At 48.0% G+C, this 20953-nt stretch overlaps 1 protein-coding gene and 1 non-coding gene across 4 annotated transcripts in view; both read left to right on the top strand.

The window, feature by feature from the left end:
* Nucleotides 1-13073, top strand: part of Paqr5 (progestin and adipoQ receptor family member 5) — a 73807-nt gene extending 60734 nt beyond the window's left edge. For 2 of the 3 annotated variants that reach the window (XM_050151975.1, XM_050151974.1), the window contains exons 6-8: nucleotides 2430-2526; nucleotides 4985-5126; nucleotides 11139-13072. In XM_050151975.1, the coding sequence (XP_050007932.1) occupies nucleotides 2430-2526; nucleotides 4985-5126; nucleotides 11139-11380 (481 nt within the window). In that variant the 3' untranslated portion in view covers nucleotides 11381-13072. Of the gene's footprint in view, nucleotides 1-2429; nucleotides 2527-4984; nucleotides 5127-11138 lie in introns of all 3 variants that reach the window. The other variant, XM_050151977.1, reaches the window with a different exon arrangement.
* Nucleotides 12769-12931, top strand: LOC126507567 (U1 spliceosomal RNA). Its single transcript, XR_007593586.1, has one exon. It is a non-coding gene; the product is annotated as a U1 spliceosomal RNA (small nuclear RNA).
* Nucleotides 13074-20953: the final 7880 nt, after the last annotated feature.

Below are 20953 nucleotides of genomic sequence, written 5' to 3'. Positions count from 1 at the left end.
CCCCCCCCCCCCCGCTCTGGTACAGGCAGCCACCACCTCTCCCAGCTTTCATCCAAAAATTTTGTTTTGCAAAGTCACTGAGGTCAGTATGGTGAGCATCACAAAGAAATCTGGGCCAGAGGGATAATCCCTCAGTATGCAGAGTGATAAACGTCAGCTTCAAAAGGACCAGGGTCAAACCTGGGGCAGTGGTTCAGCAAACGAAGTTCTGGGGGCTGTGACACCCCAGCCAGATGGCAGAGGTGCTGCCAGGGCTAGGGTCAGGCATATGAAAGTGTTCCCCTTCCTGTGAGTCTCCAAACTAGAATAAAACCCACACACAATAGAAGACAAAACACACATACAACTGTGTACTTTAGCAATTGGATAACTTCCGATTAACTGCTTGCATCAGCCATTAGTTTTGGCATTTCAGTTGCCAAGATTTATTGACTCTGATCTTAAGGGAGGCTTCTTCCCCAACCCAGTGTTTCCTGCACTGCTTCCTGGACAGAGCTCTCAACCCCTGGGTGGGAAAGCCAGCTGTGCCTTGGAAACTATTGCTGGGTGCTTTGGAGGCATCTCTGGCCAAGGCCTTCAGAAATCTCTGGCTGTGGCGACATCCTGTGGTTGGATGTGGAATTGCACCTTTGGAGTGGTTTTTGTCTTTTGTGGTTAAGAGCTTTTTTTGTTTTGTTTTTGTCTCTGTTGCTTTCTTTTCTCCTATTCTGCTTCTTTTTCTCACCCTGTAGACTCAGCTTTGTTGCTGGAGAGGCTGATTCGTTTGCCCCCGGAGGAAGCACATTTTCAGGCCTGGTGACATGTGGTCTCAAGTCGCAGGAAACCGGTGCTTTGGGGGGCAGCCCTCGCCAAGTCAGAGCCAGGTTTTCTTCCTGTGTAAGTGGCCACAAGGAGCACTTGTTAGGACTGAGCCTGTCCCGGACAGGGCAGAAGCATAAGGGGCTGGTTGCAATTGGACAGCTTCTGCTGGGGTTGTGGCAATGTGTTTCCTTTGGCCCCTGGGAGAAGAAAGACAGAGACTGGGGCTGTGAGAGGCAGACAGGGACAATGTGACACTAGGGGACAGATACCTTGGGCTAGAGCCTAACTGTGTCTGTTCTCAGTTTCTTCTGGGACTGTCGCCCAGAGCCTGTTTCTCCTGCTTTGACCCTCTGCTCCATCATAGCTCCATCAAACAGGAAGTGGTTTGTTTGCTTTTCCGAGCTACGTTTAGTACTGGGGGCCTCGTTTGAGGGAGGGATAGGTCACACACAGCTTTAGAGGCAACCTGCCATATCAGCATGGTCCGGATGTGTCCAGTCTGTGTTGGAACCTGGTGTGTTCCTATGAAACCACAGCCCACTGCCTCCTTTCCAGTGTTGTGGCATAGTCAAAAAGGTAATTGAGTTGTTGTTTGTTTGTTTGTTTTGACATAGAATCTCCTATTGCCCAGGTTGGCCTCAAGTTCACTATATAAAATATATTAAAAATGCCTTTGAACTTCTGGTCCTCCTGACCTCAGATTCACTATATAGAATATATTAAATGTATTTAATATAAAATGTTTAATATATAAACTATATTAAAAATGCCTTTGAGCTTCTGATCCTTCTGATTTGCCCTCCAAGTGCTGGAATCATGGGCATATGCTACCATGTCTAGTTCATGAGTGTTGGGGAAGGAACCTGGGGCTTCCTGCGTGCCAGCTAGACAGGCACTCCGCCAGCTGAGCTACATCTCCAGCCCCAGAGCTGCAGTTTTGTGTGGATGCCTTGCTCAACCCTAACCTTATACCCAGTCTGGGTGTCTCTGGTGCTGAACTCCCAGGTCTAAAGCTGTTACCCCTCGCTAGGTCTCCAGAGAGGTGGGGATCTGTCCAGGAGGTCTGGCCTCCTCCTAAATAGTGAGATTCTGTCTTTTCTCTGGGGAGCAGTGGGAAAGCTCATGGGGGAGAGAGAGACAGGCCCTCCGCACATCCACTTTCCCCAGGCCAGTGTTCCCGTGCTGATATATTCTAGAAACTTCTCTGGGTGATCCAGCGCCCTCTTGAGCCCAGGTCTTTGTACGGCACCACATGGGTGGTTCCAGTTGTTTGGGTGCATCTCTACTTCTGTATACAGTGTGATCTTGGGGTCTGTGCTTGAGAGGCCCCTTCCTGTCTTGGTGGGACCTTCTAAAACCTCTCTGTTGCTAAATCTCCTCTGACCTTTGCAGGTTTCTGCCTGAAGACACCCCCACCCCCGTCTTGGGCTGCACCCATTACATTTCGTGCTCTCAGAGCAAGTTTCTCCCTTCTTGTTGAAGTTCTGTCGTTTCCAGCAGTGTAGGAGGCGTGAGAGAGGCTAGTGGAGAAGCTGAGGTCCACAGGAGGCCATGTAAAAACGCTTGTTGATGACCCATGCGCTCATGTGTGCGTTCCTGAACAGCCTCCGTTTCCTCCCTGACTTCAGGTTTCTTGAACTCCAGAAGCCCCGGCTCTGTAAGCTGCTCCGGGTTCTCGCCTTCGCCTACCCCTACACCTGGGACTCGCTTCCCATCTTCTACCGGGTAAGGACATGGGTACATCTCCTCTCTTCCTGTCAGCAATGCCAGGGCCTCCGTTGTCTCCTGAGCTCTGAGAGAGTCATAACGCCCCAGTGGGTTTTGGGGGACCCATAGGAGTTGAGACTTGGGTGTTGCAGTTAGAGATAGTGTGAACACAGAGGCCAGACAAAATGACTAGGGCCTTAGGAACAACCACAGAGACCTGGGCAAGTGTCTTAGTTAGGGTTTCTATTGCTGTAAAGAGACACCCTGACCACGGCAACTCCTATAAAGGAAAACATTTAATTGGCACTGGTGTACAGTTCAGAGGTTTAGTCCACTATTGTCATGGCGGAACATGGTAGCATACAGGCAGACATGGTGCTGGAGAAGGAGCTGAGAGTTCTACTTTTTCATCTGCAGGCAACGGGAAGTGAAGTTTGAGCCACACTGGGTGTAGCTTGAGCATATGAGACCTTAAAGTCCATCACCACAGTGATCCATTTCCTCCAATAAGGCCACATCTACTCCAGCAAGGCCACACCTCCTAATGGTGCCACTCCCTAAGACCGAGCATTCATACACACACACACACACACACACACACACACACACACACACACACGAGTCTGTAGGGGTCATTCCTAGTCAACCACCACCACAAGGCAGACAGCCTGGAGTTTGGTCATCATCGGTATGGGAAAAGGCCAATACATGCATGATTGTATATTATTGGTAACATAGGGTGTTGCTGAAGGAAAAGGCAAGGATGAAAGTCTTAAAAGGATAGATGGGGGGGTGAGGCCGAGAGTACAATGGCAGGGAGCTGAGGTCGGAGAACAGGACAAGAAGGAAAGAGACTCACTTGCAGGACACATGGGCCCGAGTTCAGATTCTAGTCTCCATGGTTACCTGTTGTGTGATTTGGGCAGGACACACACCCTTTCTGAGCCTGGGTTTCTTCATCTGTGAATGAGGCTCACGTCTGCTTCTGCGTAGGAGCTGATAAGGATTCCTGGGTATAATGAATCTTAGAGGAGTCAGCATTACCTTGTGCGTAGACTTCTCCCAGAGGCAGTGTGAGGCCCAGGTGGCAGGGGGTGAGGCTACAGGGTAGGGAAGAGTTTTACTTGCTACACTGGGGGTTTTGCCTGTATTTCCCTGAGTGGGTCTACAGGAGAGTTGGGGATGGGAGTGCAACTCAGAGCTCTCGCTGGTTCCTGGAGGGAACTTGTGCAGGGGCACACAGGGAACTTCACCTGAAAGCGGTCCCCAGTTACACGCAGATTTCATGCTGTGCGATGCTATCTGGAGGCTGTGCCAGATGATAGGGCATAGGGCAAGCGGTGATTGCATCAGTACCAGAATGGCCCTGCCCAGATTCCAGCCTTCGCTTCACTGACTACTGGCCGTTTGCAAGTCAGTCTCAGGCTCACTTTCCTTGTGTACAAAACTGGGAAGTGGAGTCTGCCTGAAGGTGTGCTAGGCAAGGGCTCGCATAGAGCTATATCCCCAGCCCCTTATTGATTTTGAGACAGGATCTCACTAGGTTGCTCAAGCTGCCCTTCAACTAACTCCATAGCCTAGGTGGGCCTTGAACTTCTAGTATTTCTGCCTTAGGGAGTGAGTTCAAGCTAGAGTCACCAAGCTAGGCCAAATGGTGATTCTTTTTGATGATGCAGAAAGGCTTCCAAGCTTTTTTTTTCTTAAAGATTTTTTTTTCTGTCACATTTATTTCTTTTGTGTGCACATGTCCATCCCCCACCACATGTGAGTCACAGCAAGTGCATGGACATCAGAGGACAAATGGTGGGAGCCAGTTCTCTCCTTCCACTACGTGGTCCAGGGGTTTGTTTGGACTCAGGTCATCAGGCTTGATGACAAAGGACTTTACCCACTGAGCTATGCTGCCAGAATGCCTCTAAGCCTTGACACCTTCATTATGAGCCTCAATTCTGTAGCTTTGCATCTGGAGTCGGGGCAGATAGGACCATTCCTCTGTGCTTGCATTTTATCCTCAGAAAGCAGCAATATCTAATAGGATCTTTCTTTCTTTCTTTCTTTCTTTCTTCCTTCCTTCCTTCCTTCCTTCCTTCCTTCCTTCCTTCCTTTCTTCCCTCCTCCTCCTCCTTCCTCCTCCTCCTTCTTGTTTGTTTGTTTAGCTCTGGCTGTCCTGGGAACTTGCTCTGTAAACCAGGCTGGTCTTGAACTTGGAGGTCTGCCTGCCTCTGCCTCCCAAGTGCTGGAATTAGAGGCGTGCACCACCGCTGCCCACTGCTCATCTCTATTGGGCCTCTTCTCTTCTATCTCTCTTCCCCTCCTCCCCACACTTGCCTTGATCAGGCCACAATCCTGAGGAGGCGAGGCCTGGGCCTGAGGAGTTTGTGCTGGTGTGCTGAGAGGTGTAGGTCTGAGAAAGACCTATGATCTGGCTTCTCAAGGCCTTTTGTTTTGTTTTGTTTTGTTTTCCAAACACCTGCAGCTCTTCCTGTTCCCAGGAGAGAGTTCAAGAAATGAAGCCATCTTGTATCACCAGAAGCACATGGTCATGACCCTCCTGGCCTCTTTCTTGTACTCTGCTCACCTGCCTGAGCGACTGGCTCCTGGACGCTTTGACTACATCGGTGAGTCGGGTGGGGCAGGGGTAGGGGTGACCCTGAACCAGGGTGGGGAGATCCTTGACAACGTGTATACAGCCACAAGGCACAGGACCTGGAGAGGAGTGACCCTAGAGGGAGTCACCCAGGCATAGGGCATGGTGAGTGACAGGGACAGCAGTGACCATATCTTGACCAAAGCCATCATTTGTGTTGTTACTGCATTGCCAGAGACAGGGAGGATGGGAACAGGTAGGTGCAGGACCCTGAAGCATTCCAGTGAGCAACCATAATGTTGGCACCCGGAGTCTGACTTCCCAGTACAAGAACATGGCGGGGGCGGGGGCAGCCACAGAGAGGAAGAGGGAAGATGGGCTTGCCAGTGACTGAGGGTCCCAGACAGCAGGCAGCTTACAGAGGACAGTCTGTCTTGAACATGGTGAGTGGAGGGCCTGGGGTCTTGTGGAGCTGTGGGTCCCAGGTGTATCCCTGACTGAGGCCGCAACTTCTGCGCCCAAACTCAGACCTCCTGCCCCAAGAATTCCAAAGCTGGGGCAAGGCCAGCAGCACTCACTGAGGTCATGTGACACTCAAGGGAGCTAAGTGTGACTTGAGAGGGCACATGATAGTCGGTGGTGTCAGAGCACAGGAGCTCCTAGCTGCAGCAGTGTTCCCTCCCGCTTTCTCCAGAGCAGGATGGGTGGGGTCCTTCAAGGGTTTATTTTGGTTTAGCTTTGAGGGTGTACCCCACCATGAAAGGGAAGGCATGGTGGCAGAGCAGGAGGCAGCAGGTCATATTGTGTCCACAGTCAGGAAGGAGAGAGAGAGAGAGAGACAAACAGACAGACAGACAGAGGTGAATGAAGGCTGGCGCTCGGCTTGCATTCTTTGTATCCAGCCCAGGACCCCAGCCCATGAAATGGCAGGCCTACTCACCTAGTTAGCCCAGTGTAGAACTCCCTTACAGACATACACAGAGACTTCAGTTGACAATATTAGCCATTACAGACCCTTTGGGTGGCTTCTGTAGAAGGGGACAAGCCTTTGGCACAAAAGTTCCTTAACTAGATACTATGAGACTCAAAAAGCCAGTTACTGTCCCCACCACAGCAAGCACCTGGGTCCTCCCCAAGCCACTTTTGCCCCTGCCTGGAGCGTCCTCTCCACTCACTGAGAGATGGAGCCAGATAGGCTTTGTGATCTGATTAGAGCCTCTTCTTTCCCCTTTGTCCTACTAGAAGGGACTGCCTCCAGCAAAATTCTTAGAGCACTTATTCTAGAGAGAACTGGCCAGGAGCTGGAGGTCCCAGGCTTCTGCCTAGCATCGGGAGACAGCTGTGGATGAGAGCTGGGGACCACAGCGGCGGGCAGGGGCGTGGCACAGACTGGGCCATTATTTTGCCAGCACTCTGGCTTCTCTGTTTTATTTATTCACTTAGCCCTGTCCTCTCGGGCCTAAAGACACACAGCAGAAAACCCGCCTGTGTGATAGGCGAGGGTGCTTTCCTGGCCTGGTTAGCCCTGGCCTACAGGAAGTTCCCGAGACCTGGTAGGTGGCTTAGTTGAAGCTACTCTTCCCGGTGGGGCCCTTTCAGATGTGCCCATTGCTGGAAACGGGTTTAGTGAGTGGTGCGAGTCAGGGATCTGTGTTTGGCACCGTGTCACAGCTACGGCAGACGCCACTTGCCTGCACCACACTTGCCTCCACTAAGGCTGGGTGCCATCTACTCACCCTCCTCCCGGGACAGACACCGGGGCTGAAGGAAAGCGGCAGGCTGGCTTGCCAGAGTTCAACAGTCCTGATTCTTCTCCTGCCAGAAGTGGAGGTGCTGTGGTCAGGCGCCCCCTAGAGCCTGAAATGGGTTTTGTGGTACGGTACTGAACTTTCCATGCATTGTTTTTTTTTTTTAATTTCATGTTAATTTATTTAATGTGTTTGTGTGTGATGCTTTGGGCATTTAGAGGTCAAAGGACCACTAGCAGGAACAAGCTCTCACTTTCTACCATGTGGGTCCAGGGTATTGAACTCAAGTAGTCAGACTTGATGGAAGGTGCCTTTCCCACAGAGCCTTCTCTCTCTCTCTCACACACACCGTACCTGGATATAGGTATCTGGAGAAGCCTTATTTAACAGCCATACTGTATTGGTTTCTTAGGCCTGCAGTTCCCACAAAGGGAAGAACTGCATGCAAGTGTGACTGGCCTGCACAACAGAGTGCTGTTTTCTCCCACTCAGCAGGCTGACAGTCTGAGATGTAGTCGTCAGTAGGACTCTGTCTTCGTACTTCCCTTGGCCTTGGTACCTTTCCACGGTCTTCATGGGATTCTTCCTCTGTATAGATCATGTCCAGTGGATTAGGGCCCACCCCAGTGACCTCACTGAAACTTAACTGTCTCTCCAAAGATGGCCCCAGGTTGGACTTCAGCATGAAAACGGTTCAGAGACAGTTCAGTCTTGGGAAGTATCATCTTCTCGTCCTGCTTTCTGTGTCATTTCCCTAAGCCTGGACCTTTTCTCATGGCCCTGCCTACTTCTGCCCCTCCTGCATGGCATCCTGGGGCGAGAGCTCCTGATCACGTCTCTAGTTAGCCAGAAGTTGAGACAAGAACACTTGGGAAGGAGAAGATGGAAAACTCTGGCTCTTCCAGTGCAGCAGAAGTCAGAACTGGAGCCCTGGAATAGCAGGGTGCCCACATTTTTACTTGGAAAAGGGGGCTGATGGATAAGGTGCTTTAGAGGAAGAATCTTGCTCATCTAACCTTCCTAGTTTTCTCATATTAATTTTTGAGAATAAATATAGTACGGAGTTATATTGGGCCAGATTCTCTAGAACAGAACTCATTATATATGTATGTGTGTATACACACACACACACACACACACACACACACATATGATATAGGACTTACTAGGTTGGAGTTTGGGTAGTCCAACAGTGGCTGACAGCCTGCAAGAGAGGCAGAGAAGCTGCTGGGTGCTCAATCTACAAAGCTGGATGCATGAGTAGTTCAAAACTGGGGCTATGGGCCTGATAGCCGCCTGCGGAGCTGGCAGTCAGTCCACACTGGAAGGCTGAAGAAGCTGGAGTCCTGATGGCGGAGGATGGTGGCGACAGCAGGAGATGCACTTGCTGGGGAGGGAGGCAGGGGACACCACTTTCAGTCACAGATAACTTCTTTGGAAGATGCCGCTCCCTTAGAAGGCAGACCCTCCCCTTGGTTAATTCTCTCTGGAAACACACACACACACACACACATGGGGAGATGTCTCCTAGACTGACTCTGAATCCCAACAAGTCACAATTAAGACCAGCTATCACAAGTATGTTTGACTATCTACTACCACACTGTCAAGTCACAAATCAATGTTGCTTCCAGCAGCTGGGGACAGGCACACCTGCGGTCCCAGTGCTTTAAAGGCTGGAACAAGAGGCCCATGGTAGTTAGTTCTAAGGCTAGCCTGAGCTCCACAGCAAGAAACTGTCACAAATACGAACCAAAAAAAAATGATGTATAATTCCTCTAGTATATGTACCAAAGTGCAAATTCATTTGGGACATGTCGACCATTCCAGTATAAAACCTTCTGCCCAGGCAGGGAGAATTCCCATTTCTACCCTCTGCTATAGCTTCATCTATTCTCAACATTTTTAAGTTTTAAAAATTTTTTGTATGTGTTCATATTAATGAGTGTGTGTGTGTGTGTGTGTGTGTGTCTGCAGTCCTCGGCTAGAGGAAGATGTCAGGCATCTGCCATGCTTTATCATTCTCTGTCTTATTGCCTTAATCTCTCACCGAACCAGTAGCTTGGCTGAAAACCAGCAAACGCCAGCTAACCTCCTGTGTCCACACAGCACTGGGTTTAGAAGCATGCCTGAGCATGCCCGAGCATGCCCAAGCACGCCTGTCATTTTATACGAGTGCTAGGGATCTGAACTCAAGTTTTCATGTTTGCTTAGCAAACGGTCTTACACACTGAGCCAGCTCCCAGGTCCTTTCTAAGTATTTCTTTCTTTTAAACATAATTTTTATTGATCCTTTGGGAATTTCACATCATAAACCCCAGTCCCACTCATTTTCTAGCCCCTCCATATCCACTCCTACCCCCATAGTGTTCCCCCCAAAGAAAAATTTAAAAACTTAATTCAAAACAAAACAGAAAAACAATAACAAAAACCCCACTCTGTTCCTCCATCTTTCCCACACACACCTCTTCATTCATCTTAGTGGCACTGGGTGCTGCAGTGTGTCACCCAGTGTACGCTTTTGTCCATTCCACTTTCCTTGTTCTGACTGTAATGTGTTGTTGGTGTGGTTCAAGGCCTCTGGCTTCTGGTACACCATCAATACTGGATCCTCACCCAAACTCCTGCTGGATGTCCCGTCCCACCATTGCCCCACGTCATGGAGATTCTGCAGCCGTGGTTCTGTAGGACCAGTCTCTTCATGTACTCAACTAGGTCATGGATGGTGTAGGTGCTGGGGCAGGCCAGCTCAAAGCCCTGAATGCGGGTCTGCATGGTAGCTGATTTGGTCATTCTGGGCTGCTGGGGCTGCCCCTCAGGTGAGGGGCCAGCTCTTCTATACTGGTGTTGGTGATTAGGGCGGCTCTTCCATACTCATGGTGAAGGGTGGGGCCAGCTCTCCTGTGAGGGTCAGAACTAACTCTTCTATGGCAGTAGCCAGCTCTCTTGGGGACAGTGATGGGTGGTGCTGGCTTAGCACGGCCCTTGGGTTTCAACATGCATAGTCCCTAGGGTCCCCTGTGGTATCTTGAGCCAAGGGTCATATCTGGGTCTATGATTCTGCCGCAGCCATAGTCAATGCTGATATCCATGGTTTATGTTGACCTTTGGCAGCAGCTTGGACTCAGATGTCACCCTGGCTTTGGGTGGCAGTGCAGGCCACTCAGATAAGTATGGCACAGCTGGAGCATAGCGCTCGTACACCAACATGGCCTCAGGTGTCAGGCTAGACCTGGGGCATCCTTTTGGTCTTCAGTGTTAACTGAAGCATGGATAGCAACACAGACCCTGGCTGCAGTAGGGTCATGATCCCAGACATGGCCCTCAGCTGCAGCTGTGGTCCTGATAACACCAAAGCACTGAGTGGCAGCACAGGCCACCTCAGCTCAGCCTGGCCCCTGTGGTGGCACAGTCCTCAGACACCAGCATGGCCACAAGTGGCGGCCCAGACCCTGGGGCATCAGTGTGGCCTTTGGTGGTAACATGGGCCACAGATGTCAACACAGACTGGGTTATCAATTGCTCTGCTGGGGTAGGACCATGGCCCTTGGCAGCAGGCCAGGATCAGACGTCACCATGGCACCTACAGTAGCTTGTTTCTGACCACCTTTGCTTCTGCAGTTCCTCCTGTTTCCGCAGCACAGGAACCAGTCGGTTTCTCTTTCTCTCCCATTTCTCCACCATATACTTGCTCATCATAATGGGGTCTGTCTGCCTGGCGCTGCAGGCCTGTGGGTGTCTTCAGCCAGTCTGGGTCAGTGAGGATCCTGGAGGGCCTGTGGCTGTCTTTCACCACCTCTCTAAGCATTTCTTAGACGGGAAATTATAAAATAAGTATTGTTATAGAAGCCTGTAATCCCAGCACTCAGGAGGTGGAGACAGGAGGATCAGAAGTTCAAAGTCATCCTCAGCTCAAGTCTGGGCTACCTGGGATCCTGTCTCAGAAAACAATCAGCACTGAAATAAAGAAACAAATAAAATCATATGTGTGATCCCTTGTCTGACTACTTGGATTTAGCTATCCCATTTTTCGCATACATATCATAGCCTGCGTCCATACACCTTTTGATTGATGACTTCCGGCACTTAATTTATTCTGAGCATGTGTGTGTATACACGGATGTACACAAGCCAAATGCAGAGGTCAGAGGATAACTCCCAGGGATGTATACTCGCCTGAGGGTCCCAGGAGTGGCCCTCGGGTTACCAGGCTTGGCAGCAGGAGCCTTCACCCACTGAGCCGTTTCTCTGGTTCGGACTGGTAATCTTGACAACCTTTTGTGTCTTTTCCACAGGTCACAGTCATCAGCTGTTTCATGTGTGTGTGATCCTGGCCACACACTTGCAGATGGAAGCCATCCTGCTGGATAAGACTCTAAGGAAGGAGTGGCTTTTGGCCACCTCCAGACCCTTCTCCTTGCCCCAGATAGCAGCAGCCTTGCTTCTGTGCATCATCTTCAGCCTCAGCAACATTATTTATTTCTCAGCTGCTCTCTATCGGATCCCTGAGCCTGAATTACATGAAAAGGAAACGTGATTTACAACGCGCCAGGCGTCAGTGTTAAGTCACTGGTGTGGTGCCGGTTTACCGTGGCCAAAAGTATTTGTAGTGACTGATGTCTTGACGCTTTTTAATGGGCTCGTATCAAAAAAATGCATCTAACCTGGGGAGAGTTCTCCACACATGCACTGATTCTGTAAGTGTTCTGTAAAAAGGAGAAGAACATGGGCTTAAGTCCTGGACAACACAAATTATTGAAATATTAAGTTTAACTTATTTAAAACGGGGTGTTTAGGAGATGGGGGTGCAGCACAGTTGGTAAATACTTGCCTACAATATACAAAGGCCTGTTTTTGTTTGTTTGGTTTTGGCTGTTTTTGTTTGTTTGAGACAAGGTCTCACTATGTAGCTCAGGCTGTTCTGGAATTTACTGTGTAGACCAGGCTGGCTCCTGACTCCTCAGGGCTGAGATTAAAGGCATGTGCCATGTACCACTAGACTGAGTCCCTGGTTTTGATCCTCAGCGAAGCTGGAACCTGACCTGATGGTGTATACCTATAATTCCAGTACCAGAGGAGTAGAACCAGATGACCAGAAGTTCAAATACTTACTGATTTGAGGCCATCCTTGGATACAGGAGATTCTGTCTCTAAAAAAAATACGGTTCTCAATTTAAAGTCGAATTAAGCATATTGTCCTGCCCTGCCCACACCCCCCCCCCTTTTTTGCGACGTGGTTTTTCTGTAGCTTTGGATTTGGAGCCTGTCCTAGAACTCTGTCTGTAGACCAGGCTGGCCTTGAACTCACAGAGATCTGTCTCTGCCTGCTGGGATTAAAGTTGTGAGCCACCACTGCCTGGCTGCCTTTCTGATTTTTATATTAATGTTTAAAATGAAATTGGCTGCATTTGGTGAATTCTGTATAGCTAAACTTCTTCCCCAGATGAGAGATGGGTCAATGAATTACGAAGCTTGCTGTCAAGCCTGAGAACAGGCGTTCGATATCTAGGCCCTGCTGCAAAATATTCCATAGTGGAGATAAAATGTGTTGACCTCTGAGCTAAGGGTATCATCTCAACTGGTAGGGCTCCCTGTCACCTTTTCAAGCAATGAAGGAGTTGTCTTTGGAGATGTCACATGCCTGACATTGTTTAAGCATGCCCAGTATGCTGCCAGACTTAGAATCTGTGCAGAGGGTGTTGAAAATCTCACCAATGGGACAGTCAAATATCCCGTCTTCAAACCCAGGTAAGCCTGTGACATGCATTTCCTGGGGTGAACCTAGGGCTTCTACTTTCCCTACGTTATGCAAATTTTGTAGAGAAAAATGTGGACAAGATCACATCCACATGAGGACTCCAACACAGGAGGGCAGGGAGCAAAAGCTAAAGACATTTGTGGTGTCTTTCATTTACAGCTTGATCAAAGCTCGAGCAACTGGGGAGATATCATGATCACAACGGTGGTTTTCCCAGGGTGAGGCTTGGCCATTGCTCTCCGGATGTGTTGACCCCTGTGATTTCCTCAAATGTGGGGAGACTCGACTGCATAATTTGTGGTAGTGGGGGACTTCATTTGTGCTCTCCGATACGGGGCAGGGGGAGTTTCAGTAACCCACCATCTATGTGTAAATCCTTGTATTCTTTCCAGAGTTTTCTACTGTTGATAATATTTTTTAAAGTGGTTAAAATAAAAATGAAGTCTTGTGGATCAAATCTAGACTAAAAAGAAGATAAAGCCAGGAGGCTTGAAGGAGAGTTGCTCAGGCATGCATGCTGATTTAAAGCTCTCTGTTTCCTGTGTGTGGATGAATGAGGTCAGCCATCTTCCTGACTGCTGGGTCAGCCTCGCATTCAGGATCCATACCTTCCCTACCATATCCCTTCTAGAACAATATACCCAAATAACCCCCTTCTTAAAAATAATAACATCACACACACACACACACACACATCCAACAGAACTCTGCTAAGAGCCACAACCTTGTGCAATGATCTTTGCCGTCTTATACAAAAAATACTTGTGCAGGGCCATCTACCCATAGCTGCCTGTCTGCCCTGGGGCCAATGTTACCCTTGTTATTGATGCTCTGAACCAAATATTACTGTATTCATATGCAACATAGCATCCTTCTCATTTTGCCTTAAAAATATCCCACTATAGGGCTGGGGATGGCTCAGTGGGTCCAGTGTTTGCTGTGCAAGCATCCAAGCAAGTTCAGATTCCCAAGTATGCACCATGGAAACCTAGGTGTGCCTGTAACCCCAGCACTGGGAACTAACTGGCCAGGTAGTCTATCTAAATGTAGAGGTTTAGTGAGAGGTCCCTTCTCAGCCAGGTGGAAGCCATGGAGGTAGACACGCTGATGCCACATGCATCAGCATGGATGAGAGTGTCTCGGCACACTCACCCTTGCCTAGACTCCCAATGTGCATGTAATTTCCCACAGTATGGGTGCAGTCATTGCAGCTCTGTTCTGGATTTATTTGTTGTCTTTGGAGAAGCTCTGTTATTTAGGCTCGTGGTATCAAACATGGCAATTCCTTGTTTGTTGCATTAGTAATTAAAGTTCAGGATTTTATAGGGTTTCAGGGAGTCCAGAAATGCTGATACAAAGCAAAGTTTAAGAGAGGCCCATCAACCCACCATTTGTACTTGGTAGTGACTTTGGGGGTCATCCATCACAGAGCTGGCTCCCTTTGCCGACTTGGAATACCCTCTGTCCTACACCCTCTCCAGGATTAGGCAGCTCAGCCATGTCAATGGCCTTGCCAGTAGTTCACAGTCTCGTTCTTTCATGACAAGGGCCAACATATTTTGGATGTGAGTGGTCAAGAAATATGGCTTGATTATTTTATTATCTGTTTACTTCTCCCCAGGAAGGGAGACTGATACAATTATATGGGCTGGTAAATTTTGTTACATTAATTACAAACTGCACAATCAATTTTGTTCTTTAATAGCAATGTGACATTGTTAGTGGCATTTTCACAGCCCCTATTTTATGGTGGAAGGAAAAGGTATAAAATTGGACTGGGCATGGGGCTCAGATGGTGGTTTTTGCCTGGCATGCATCAGGCCCTGGCTTTGATACCCAGCACTGCATATACTGGGCATGGTGTTACATGTCAATGATCCCAGCATTTGGGATACGGGGACAGGAGAATCACATCATACTCAGCTACACAGTCTGAGGCCAGTCTGAGATTCATTAGGCAACCAAATAATAACTCTAGTTCAGTGTTTCTCAACCTCTTTGGGGGTCAAACAACCCTTTCACAGGAGTTGTCCAAGACTAGCAGAAAACACAGATATTTACAGAACAATATATAACAGTATCAAAATTATAGTTATGAAGTAACAAAAACAATTTTATGGTTGGGAGGGTCACCACAACATGAGGAATTCTATTAAAGGGCCACAGCACTAGGAAGGTTGAGAACCGCTGCTCTAGTTCTAGAGGTTTCGAGGCCCTCTGGTTTCCACGGGCTCTGCATGAACGTGATGCAGACATAGCCAAAACACTCACACATATAAAACGAATCTTTAAAAAGCAAACAATAACAACAAAACAGGTATAGTGTTGACACTCTGGAGGCAGAAGTGAATAAAATCAAACCTTCCAGGCCTGCTCTTGTGAACATAGCACTAGTAGATAAATCCAGAAAAGATCAGTCCTGTGAAGGAAACAGACCCAGGGAGCTGAGGAGAGAGGTAGCCCGCTGAATTGCACAGCCTGTCTGATAAGCAACAGCTCAGGAGAGGCTTCAGGACCGGAAGGAGCCAGGCTGGCTGGCGAGTAGTGGACAGACATTTCTGGCTTTGGGGCCGGGAGGGCTACCTTATTGGAAGGAGAGGAGCCAGGCCGTTCCTTCCAGAAATGTTGAACTGCACTCGGGAAGACAATGATGAATTCTGAAGAGGTTCTGAATGGTCCCTGAGAAATTGCCCGAGGGCCTTCTTGTGCTCCTTTCTAAGTGTAGGGAATGCTTGGAGCTCTGTAATAAAGTACCTCAGGCAAGACACTTATCAGCTGCCATCTTGTCTGAGCATCAGCTTTCTAGAACAGGCTTTGCTTTGGCCTCCCTGAAAAGTGGATCAAAAGGAGCTCAGAGATACTTTAGTTCACCCTGTAAAAATGTTGCCCAGCCATGTGAAACGAACACATTCAGGCCTAAGCATGCTGACATATGAGATGCAAGGAGGGAGGGGTGCTGAATACCGGCTATTCAGAAAAATCCTCAGGGGATTCCCGCCTTATGTTGCTAGAAATGGAACCCAGGACCCAGCTCAAAAGTTAACCTCACCATAAGACCTACCAAGAAAAACAAAACATGTATTTCAAGACCTTTATGCAGGCTTGAGAGATGGCTCACCTATTTAGAGCACTTGCTGCTCTTGCAGAGAACCCAGGTTTGGGTTCCAGCACCAACACAGATGCTCACAATAATCTAAAACTCCAGTTTCAGGGGATACAGTGCCCTCTTCTGGACTTTGTAGGCATGGCATGTACATGGTGCACATACAAACAAACAGGCAAACATACATACAAACACACACACATACACACACACACACACACACACACACACACACACGAAAATAAAAATTTGTTGTACAAGGCGATCGGGCCGAGTTCTGCCGCCCGGCTAGCTTAACCCAAAATAATTACACAGAAACTGTATTTATTTAAACACTGGTCCATTAGTTCTAGCCTCTTATTGGCTAACTCTCACATCTTGATTAACCCATTTCTAATAATCTGTATGTCACCACAAGGTCGTGGCTTACTGGGAAGATTCAGTATATCTGACTCTGGTGACTCCATGGCAGCTCTCTCTGTCTGCTTCCTTCCCAGCATCCTGTTCTGTCTAATCCACCCACCTAAGTGCTCCCCTATCAAAAGGCCAAGGCAGTTTTCTTTATTTAACCAATGAAAGCAACACATAGAAAGAAGAATCTCCTAAACCAAATGTGTAAGTGCATGTTGTCTTTGCAAAGGACCTGAGTTTGGTTATCAGCACCCACATTAGGTAGTTCACCACCACCTGGAACTGTAGTTCCAGGGGATCTGATGTCCTTTTATAGTCTTTTTAGATACTCATACACACACACACACACACACACACACACACACACACACACAGAGTTAAAAATAAATCTTGCAGGGCAGTGGTAGTGCATGCTTTTAATCTTTTAATTCCAGAATTTGGGAGACAGAGACAGGCAGATCTCTGTGAGTTTGAGGCCAACCTGGTCTACAGAGTAAGTTCCAGGACAAGCCAGGGTTAAAAAGAGAAATCTTGTCTNCCCCCCCCCCCCCCCCGCAACAAACAAATCTTGAAACAGATTTTTTTTTAAATACAGATTGTATTGTTGATTCCTTCCTAATTGCTGCTGCTGGCCTGGAACTTACTATGTGCTGAGATTAAACACATGATTAACCAGGCTTGAGCCAGGTGACTTTTTTTAAGATGGGGAAATTTAAGATGGGACATTTATAATCTCTAGAACTTGAGTGTCAAGGGGGAGGAAGATCACCAGTTAGAGGCCAGCTTGAGCTACATAATAACATCCTTATTACAATTATCTCAGAAACACCTGAGTTAGCGAATTAGCTCAGTAATAACAGCACAGCCTCTGGGTTTTCTTCTCACTGCTGGGGGGAGAGGGTGAGAGGTTGCAGGTGGGAAGGTTAATAAGCTCTATTATAGTTTTCTTTTTTTTCTGTTGAGACAGGATTTTCCTGTAGCTTTGGAGCCTGACCTGGAACTAGCTGTTGTAGACCAGGCTGGCCTCGAACTCACAGAGATCTGCCTGCTCTGCCTCCCGAGTGCTGGGATTAAAGGCGTGCGCACCACCGCCTGGTCTACTTTTCTTTTTAAAAGTTGCATTTATTTGGAGGGGGGGGGCGCATGCGTGTGGGCCTGTAAACTTGCAGGAATTGCTTCTCTCCTTCTTCCATGTGGGTCCTAGCAATCAAACCTAGGTCATCCGGCTTGGGGTCAAGCATCATTACAAGTTTAGCCATCTCACAGTTTTGAATTCAGAAACATGTTGCCAAGTACTGCAGACATTCCCAGCCCCCCCCCCTGCCTCCACCTTCTGATGCTTAGAACCCCTTCTGTGGCAGTGGGGGCCTGCTCCCCTTAGCCACCCTGCAACAGTGTACTTTCTGACTTGCTCAGTCCTTGAGTGTTTGGAATGCCGTTTGAGAATTACTAAGCCACGCCCGGGTGAGAAAGGGGTGTCCTCACACTTTGCTGTGTGAGCCGGGAGTGATAGCCCAAGCAGCCTAAAACACTGTGTATGCTAGTTCACTTCCTGTGTATGCTATTCATTTGAAATGTGGCTGACGGGGCTGGATTTATTTCATGTGAATTGATTATGTCGGCCCCTCCACCTGATCAATTCCTTGTTTCTGGAGTATGAAAAAGATAAACATCTAATCTTTCATTGTACAGCTGCCTGGGAACCTGAGCCAGTGTTTCCAAGGCAACTATTAACAGCCACTCAGGGTGACTGAGGTGTGTCAAATGGGTTTGAGCTGCACAGCAGCCCTGTCTCCATTTTCTCTCTTCTTCTCAAATACCCTGAGCTTCAGCAGTTATTGGTGTTTTTAGGCCTCCCCCAGCTGGGCTTGCTTACCTGGGCGCCTTAGCTACCTGTAGATTAACTGTCACACGAGTTTGTATGTGAGAAAAACATAGTCTTAAGCATCTGTAGTGCCAGACCCCTCTCAGTGGTATGCATAACACCCTCTGTTGTAATTTAAAAGGCAGCACACAACACAGCTCATGTGGAGGGTTTTTTTTTTTTTTAAACTGGGGGAAGGGAAGGGGGAAGACAGATCTCTGGAGACAAGAGCAGGGGAAGAGAAGAGAACATTTGGTCTTAAATAGGATGTCTTCATCAACCCCTCCCCTTGGGGCTCAGGGATACACAGCAGAGGAGGAAGAAAGCTTGTATGAGTCAGAGGAGATGATGACTACAGGAACGGTGTCTTCCTGGCACAACAGGACTACCATGAGCTCCCAGAGACTGGCCAGCATCACAGGGTCTGCTGGGATACAAGCCGGCTGGGTACCAGTGCCAAGAGGGAAGGAGACAGGCTCTTGCCCCAACCCAGAAGCTGCCTGCACTTGATACCCACTTGCAAAGGAAAAATTAGTTTCCTCCAATGGAGTCTCCCTGGGTATATTAGCCACACTTAAGGTCAGGCCCCACGCACAGCAGTAGATGGCCAACACAAAACGAACTCAATGGTATTTTTGTAGACTTTTGGTCTCATTTTGCTTTGTTTGGGCATTTTTTTTTGTCTTGTTGGTCTTTTGTATGTATATGAAAATTTTTTTTTCTTTGTTTGTTTGCCTGTTTGTTTTCTAAAGAAAACCAGAAAGGGCATGGAGATGGGTGGGTCGGGAGGTCGGGAGGATCTGAGAAGAGTTGTGGGAGGGGAAAAGTAAAATCAGAATATATGGTATAAAATATATTTTTCAATAAATAAATAAATAAGAAAGATGTCCCCCAGATATAGATTGGCCTCTTTTCCATACTTGCCCTGGTCTACATCTCTAATTCTAGAGGGAAATGCAAGTCTTCCAGGGCCATAGTGATTGATACTTTTAAGAAAATGAATGAGCTAGAGAGCATTAATATGGACAGGAACAAGAAAGAGAAAACCCAGCTGGAAGAAAGCGGCAGATGGAGCAAAGGGAGAGCCCCTCCAATGTCCTTCAATGAGAACCTCCATCTAGCCTTTCACACCTCAGGGCCACGCCCACACTGCTAAGCGCTGGGCATGCAACAATACCATCTACCGAGGCTGAGGGGGAGAAGCTCTGAGAGGACTCAGTAAACAGGGGCTGTCAGTTGGGAGCTGAATGCTGCTGAAATCAGCAGAGCAAGTGGCAGGCTGCAGGGCAGATCTGCTGACGTGAGGCATACTCAGAGGAGAGGAAGAACGAGAGACAACAGAGATTTCTGTGAGGGGGCAGATATGTCCCGAGCATGTGTGGTGGAGTAGGGACAGGCAATAGGTGACATGGGACACCACTGAGGGTCTCAAGCAATGGGTGATGACATCACTTTAGAGTGTCACCTAGACCTGTGATTTAGAGGAGAGAGGGCTGTCAAATGGAACTGTTTTGGAAGACGGTGGCTGTAGTGATATTTTGTTTGTAAAATAAAGCTTGCTTGAAGATCAGAGTGCAGAGTTCAACCACTAGTTAGCCAAAGAGACCAGGCAGTGACAGCAAACACCTTTAATCTCAGCACTTCTGAGACAGAGTTCAAGGCCACCCTGGGCTACGCGAGATTGAACGTGTCTAAAGAGAAATAGAACTCACACAAAGGTGATCCCAGCACTAGGGAGGTGGAGACAGCAGTGATATGGCTGGGCGGAGAGAGGAATATAAAGCAGGAGGAGACAGGAGCTCAGTGCAGTCTGACGACTTGGTCTGAGAGATGTCTGGGGTTTTGGAAAGACAGCATTCAGTCTGAGGATTCACAGAGACAGATCGTCACAGAGACAGTCTGAACATTGGTAGAAGTGGGAACTCTCTGGTGGCCGACTGCTCTACTTCTCTGTTCTTCAGCTTTTGCTCCTGATAGCTGATTCTGGGTTTTTATTATTAAGATCAATTGGAATTGGTCCTACAGGTGGCTGCAAAGCCTGTTAGGTTGCTATCTGCTTCTGGGACTTTATCCTACCTCTACTTTATAAAAGAGCACGTGTCCAGGTTTATTCATTGTAGCAGTTTGCAAAAGCAAATATTAGAAAGACTAATGTCCAATAACATGGGTATTAAACTACGGATATTAAACGGACTATCCTTATCCAGGCTGGCCCTAAAGGAAGCTTTGAGCAGGGCTTGAGTTGCAGAACGCAGGTGCAGACACATCAGCATAGGGGCAAAGATGGAAGCGAGATAGCATCAATTCGTGGGAGACAAGAGTAGGTTCTGGTGGCTGCACAAAGGCAGTGCGTAGATTTTATTCATCTTTGAATGCCCAGGAAACATCACAATCAAGAATTTGTGTGTAGCTTAGTGGGATAACCTTTGCCTAGCATTTGTGAGGCTCCAGGTTTCATCCCCAGCACCACGAAAAGAAAAATACATACATACATACATACATACATACATACAAACAAACTTATATACATACATACAAACAAACTTATATACATACATACAAACTTACATACATACTTACATACATAGGAAAGATCTAGTGGACCCAGAGAAGGAAACTCACGGAAGGTTGACTGTCAAATTGGTGTTGTCTTCAAAATCACCCCAGAGGTTGCACTACAAGTTTGAGGACAGCGTGGACCACATGAGACCCTTGTCTCAAAAGAACAAAATAAATATTAAAAGTCAGATGAAATGTAAACGTATCATTCACTGTAAAAGGACCAATAAAACATAAAATGCAGTATAATGACTTAGATGGTCTGGTGGCCCGGAAACCAGCCGGCTAGAGAGTAGAACACTCCCGGCGGGAACTTTACTTCCTTTGAGGTTCTCGGGACAAAAGCAGGGAGACCTCAGTCTCTGCGTCAGAACCGAAAGGCCGGGATTTCCCCTTTTTCGGATTTTTCTCCCGC

This window comes from Alexandromys fortis, unplaced genomic scaffold (genome assembly GCF_014885135.2).
Source record: "Alexandromys fortis isolate MF-2015 unplaced genomic scaffold, M_Fortis_MF-2015_v1.1 scaffold_70, whole genome shotgun sequence".
In the NCBI taxonomy this organism is placed as follows: domain Eukaryota; kingdom Metazoa; phylum Chordata; class Mammalia; order Rodentia; family Cricetidae; genus Alexandromys; species Alexandromys fortis.
This window is presented reverse-complemented; position numbering and strand designations above follow the sequence as displayed.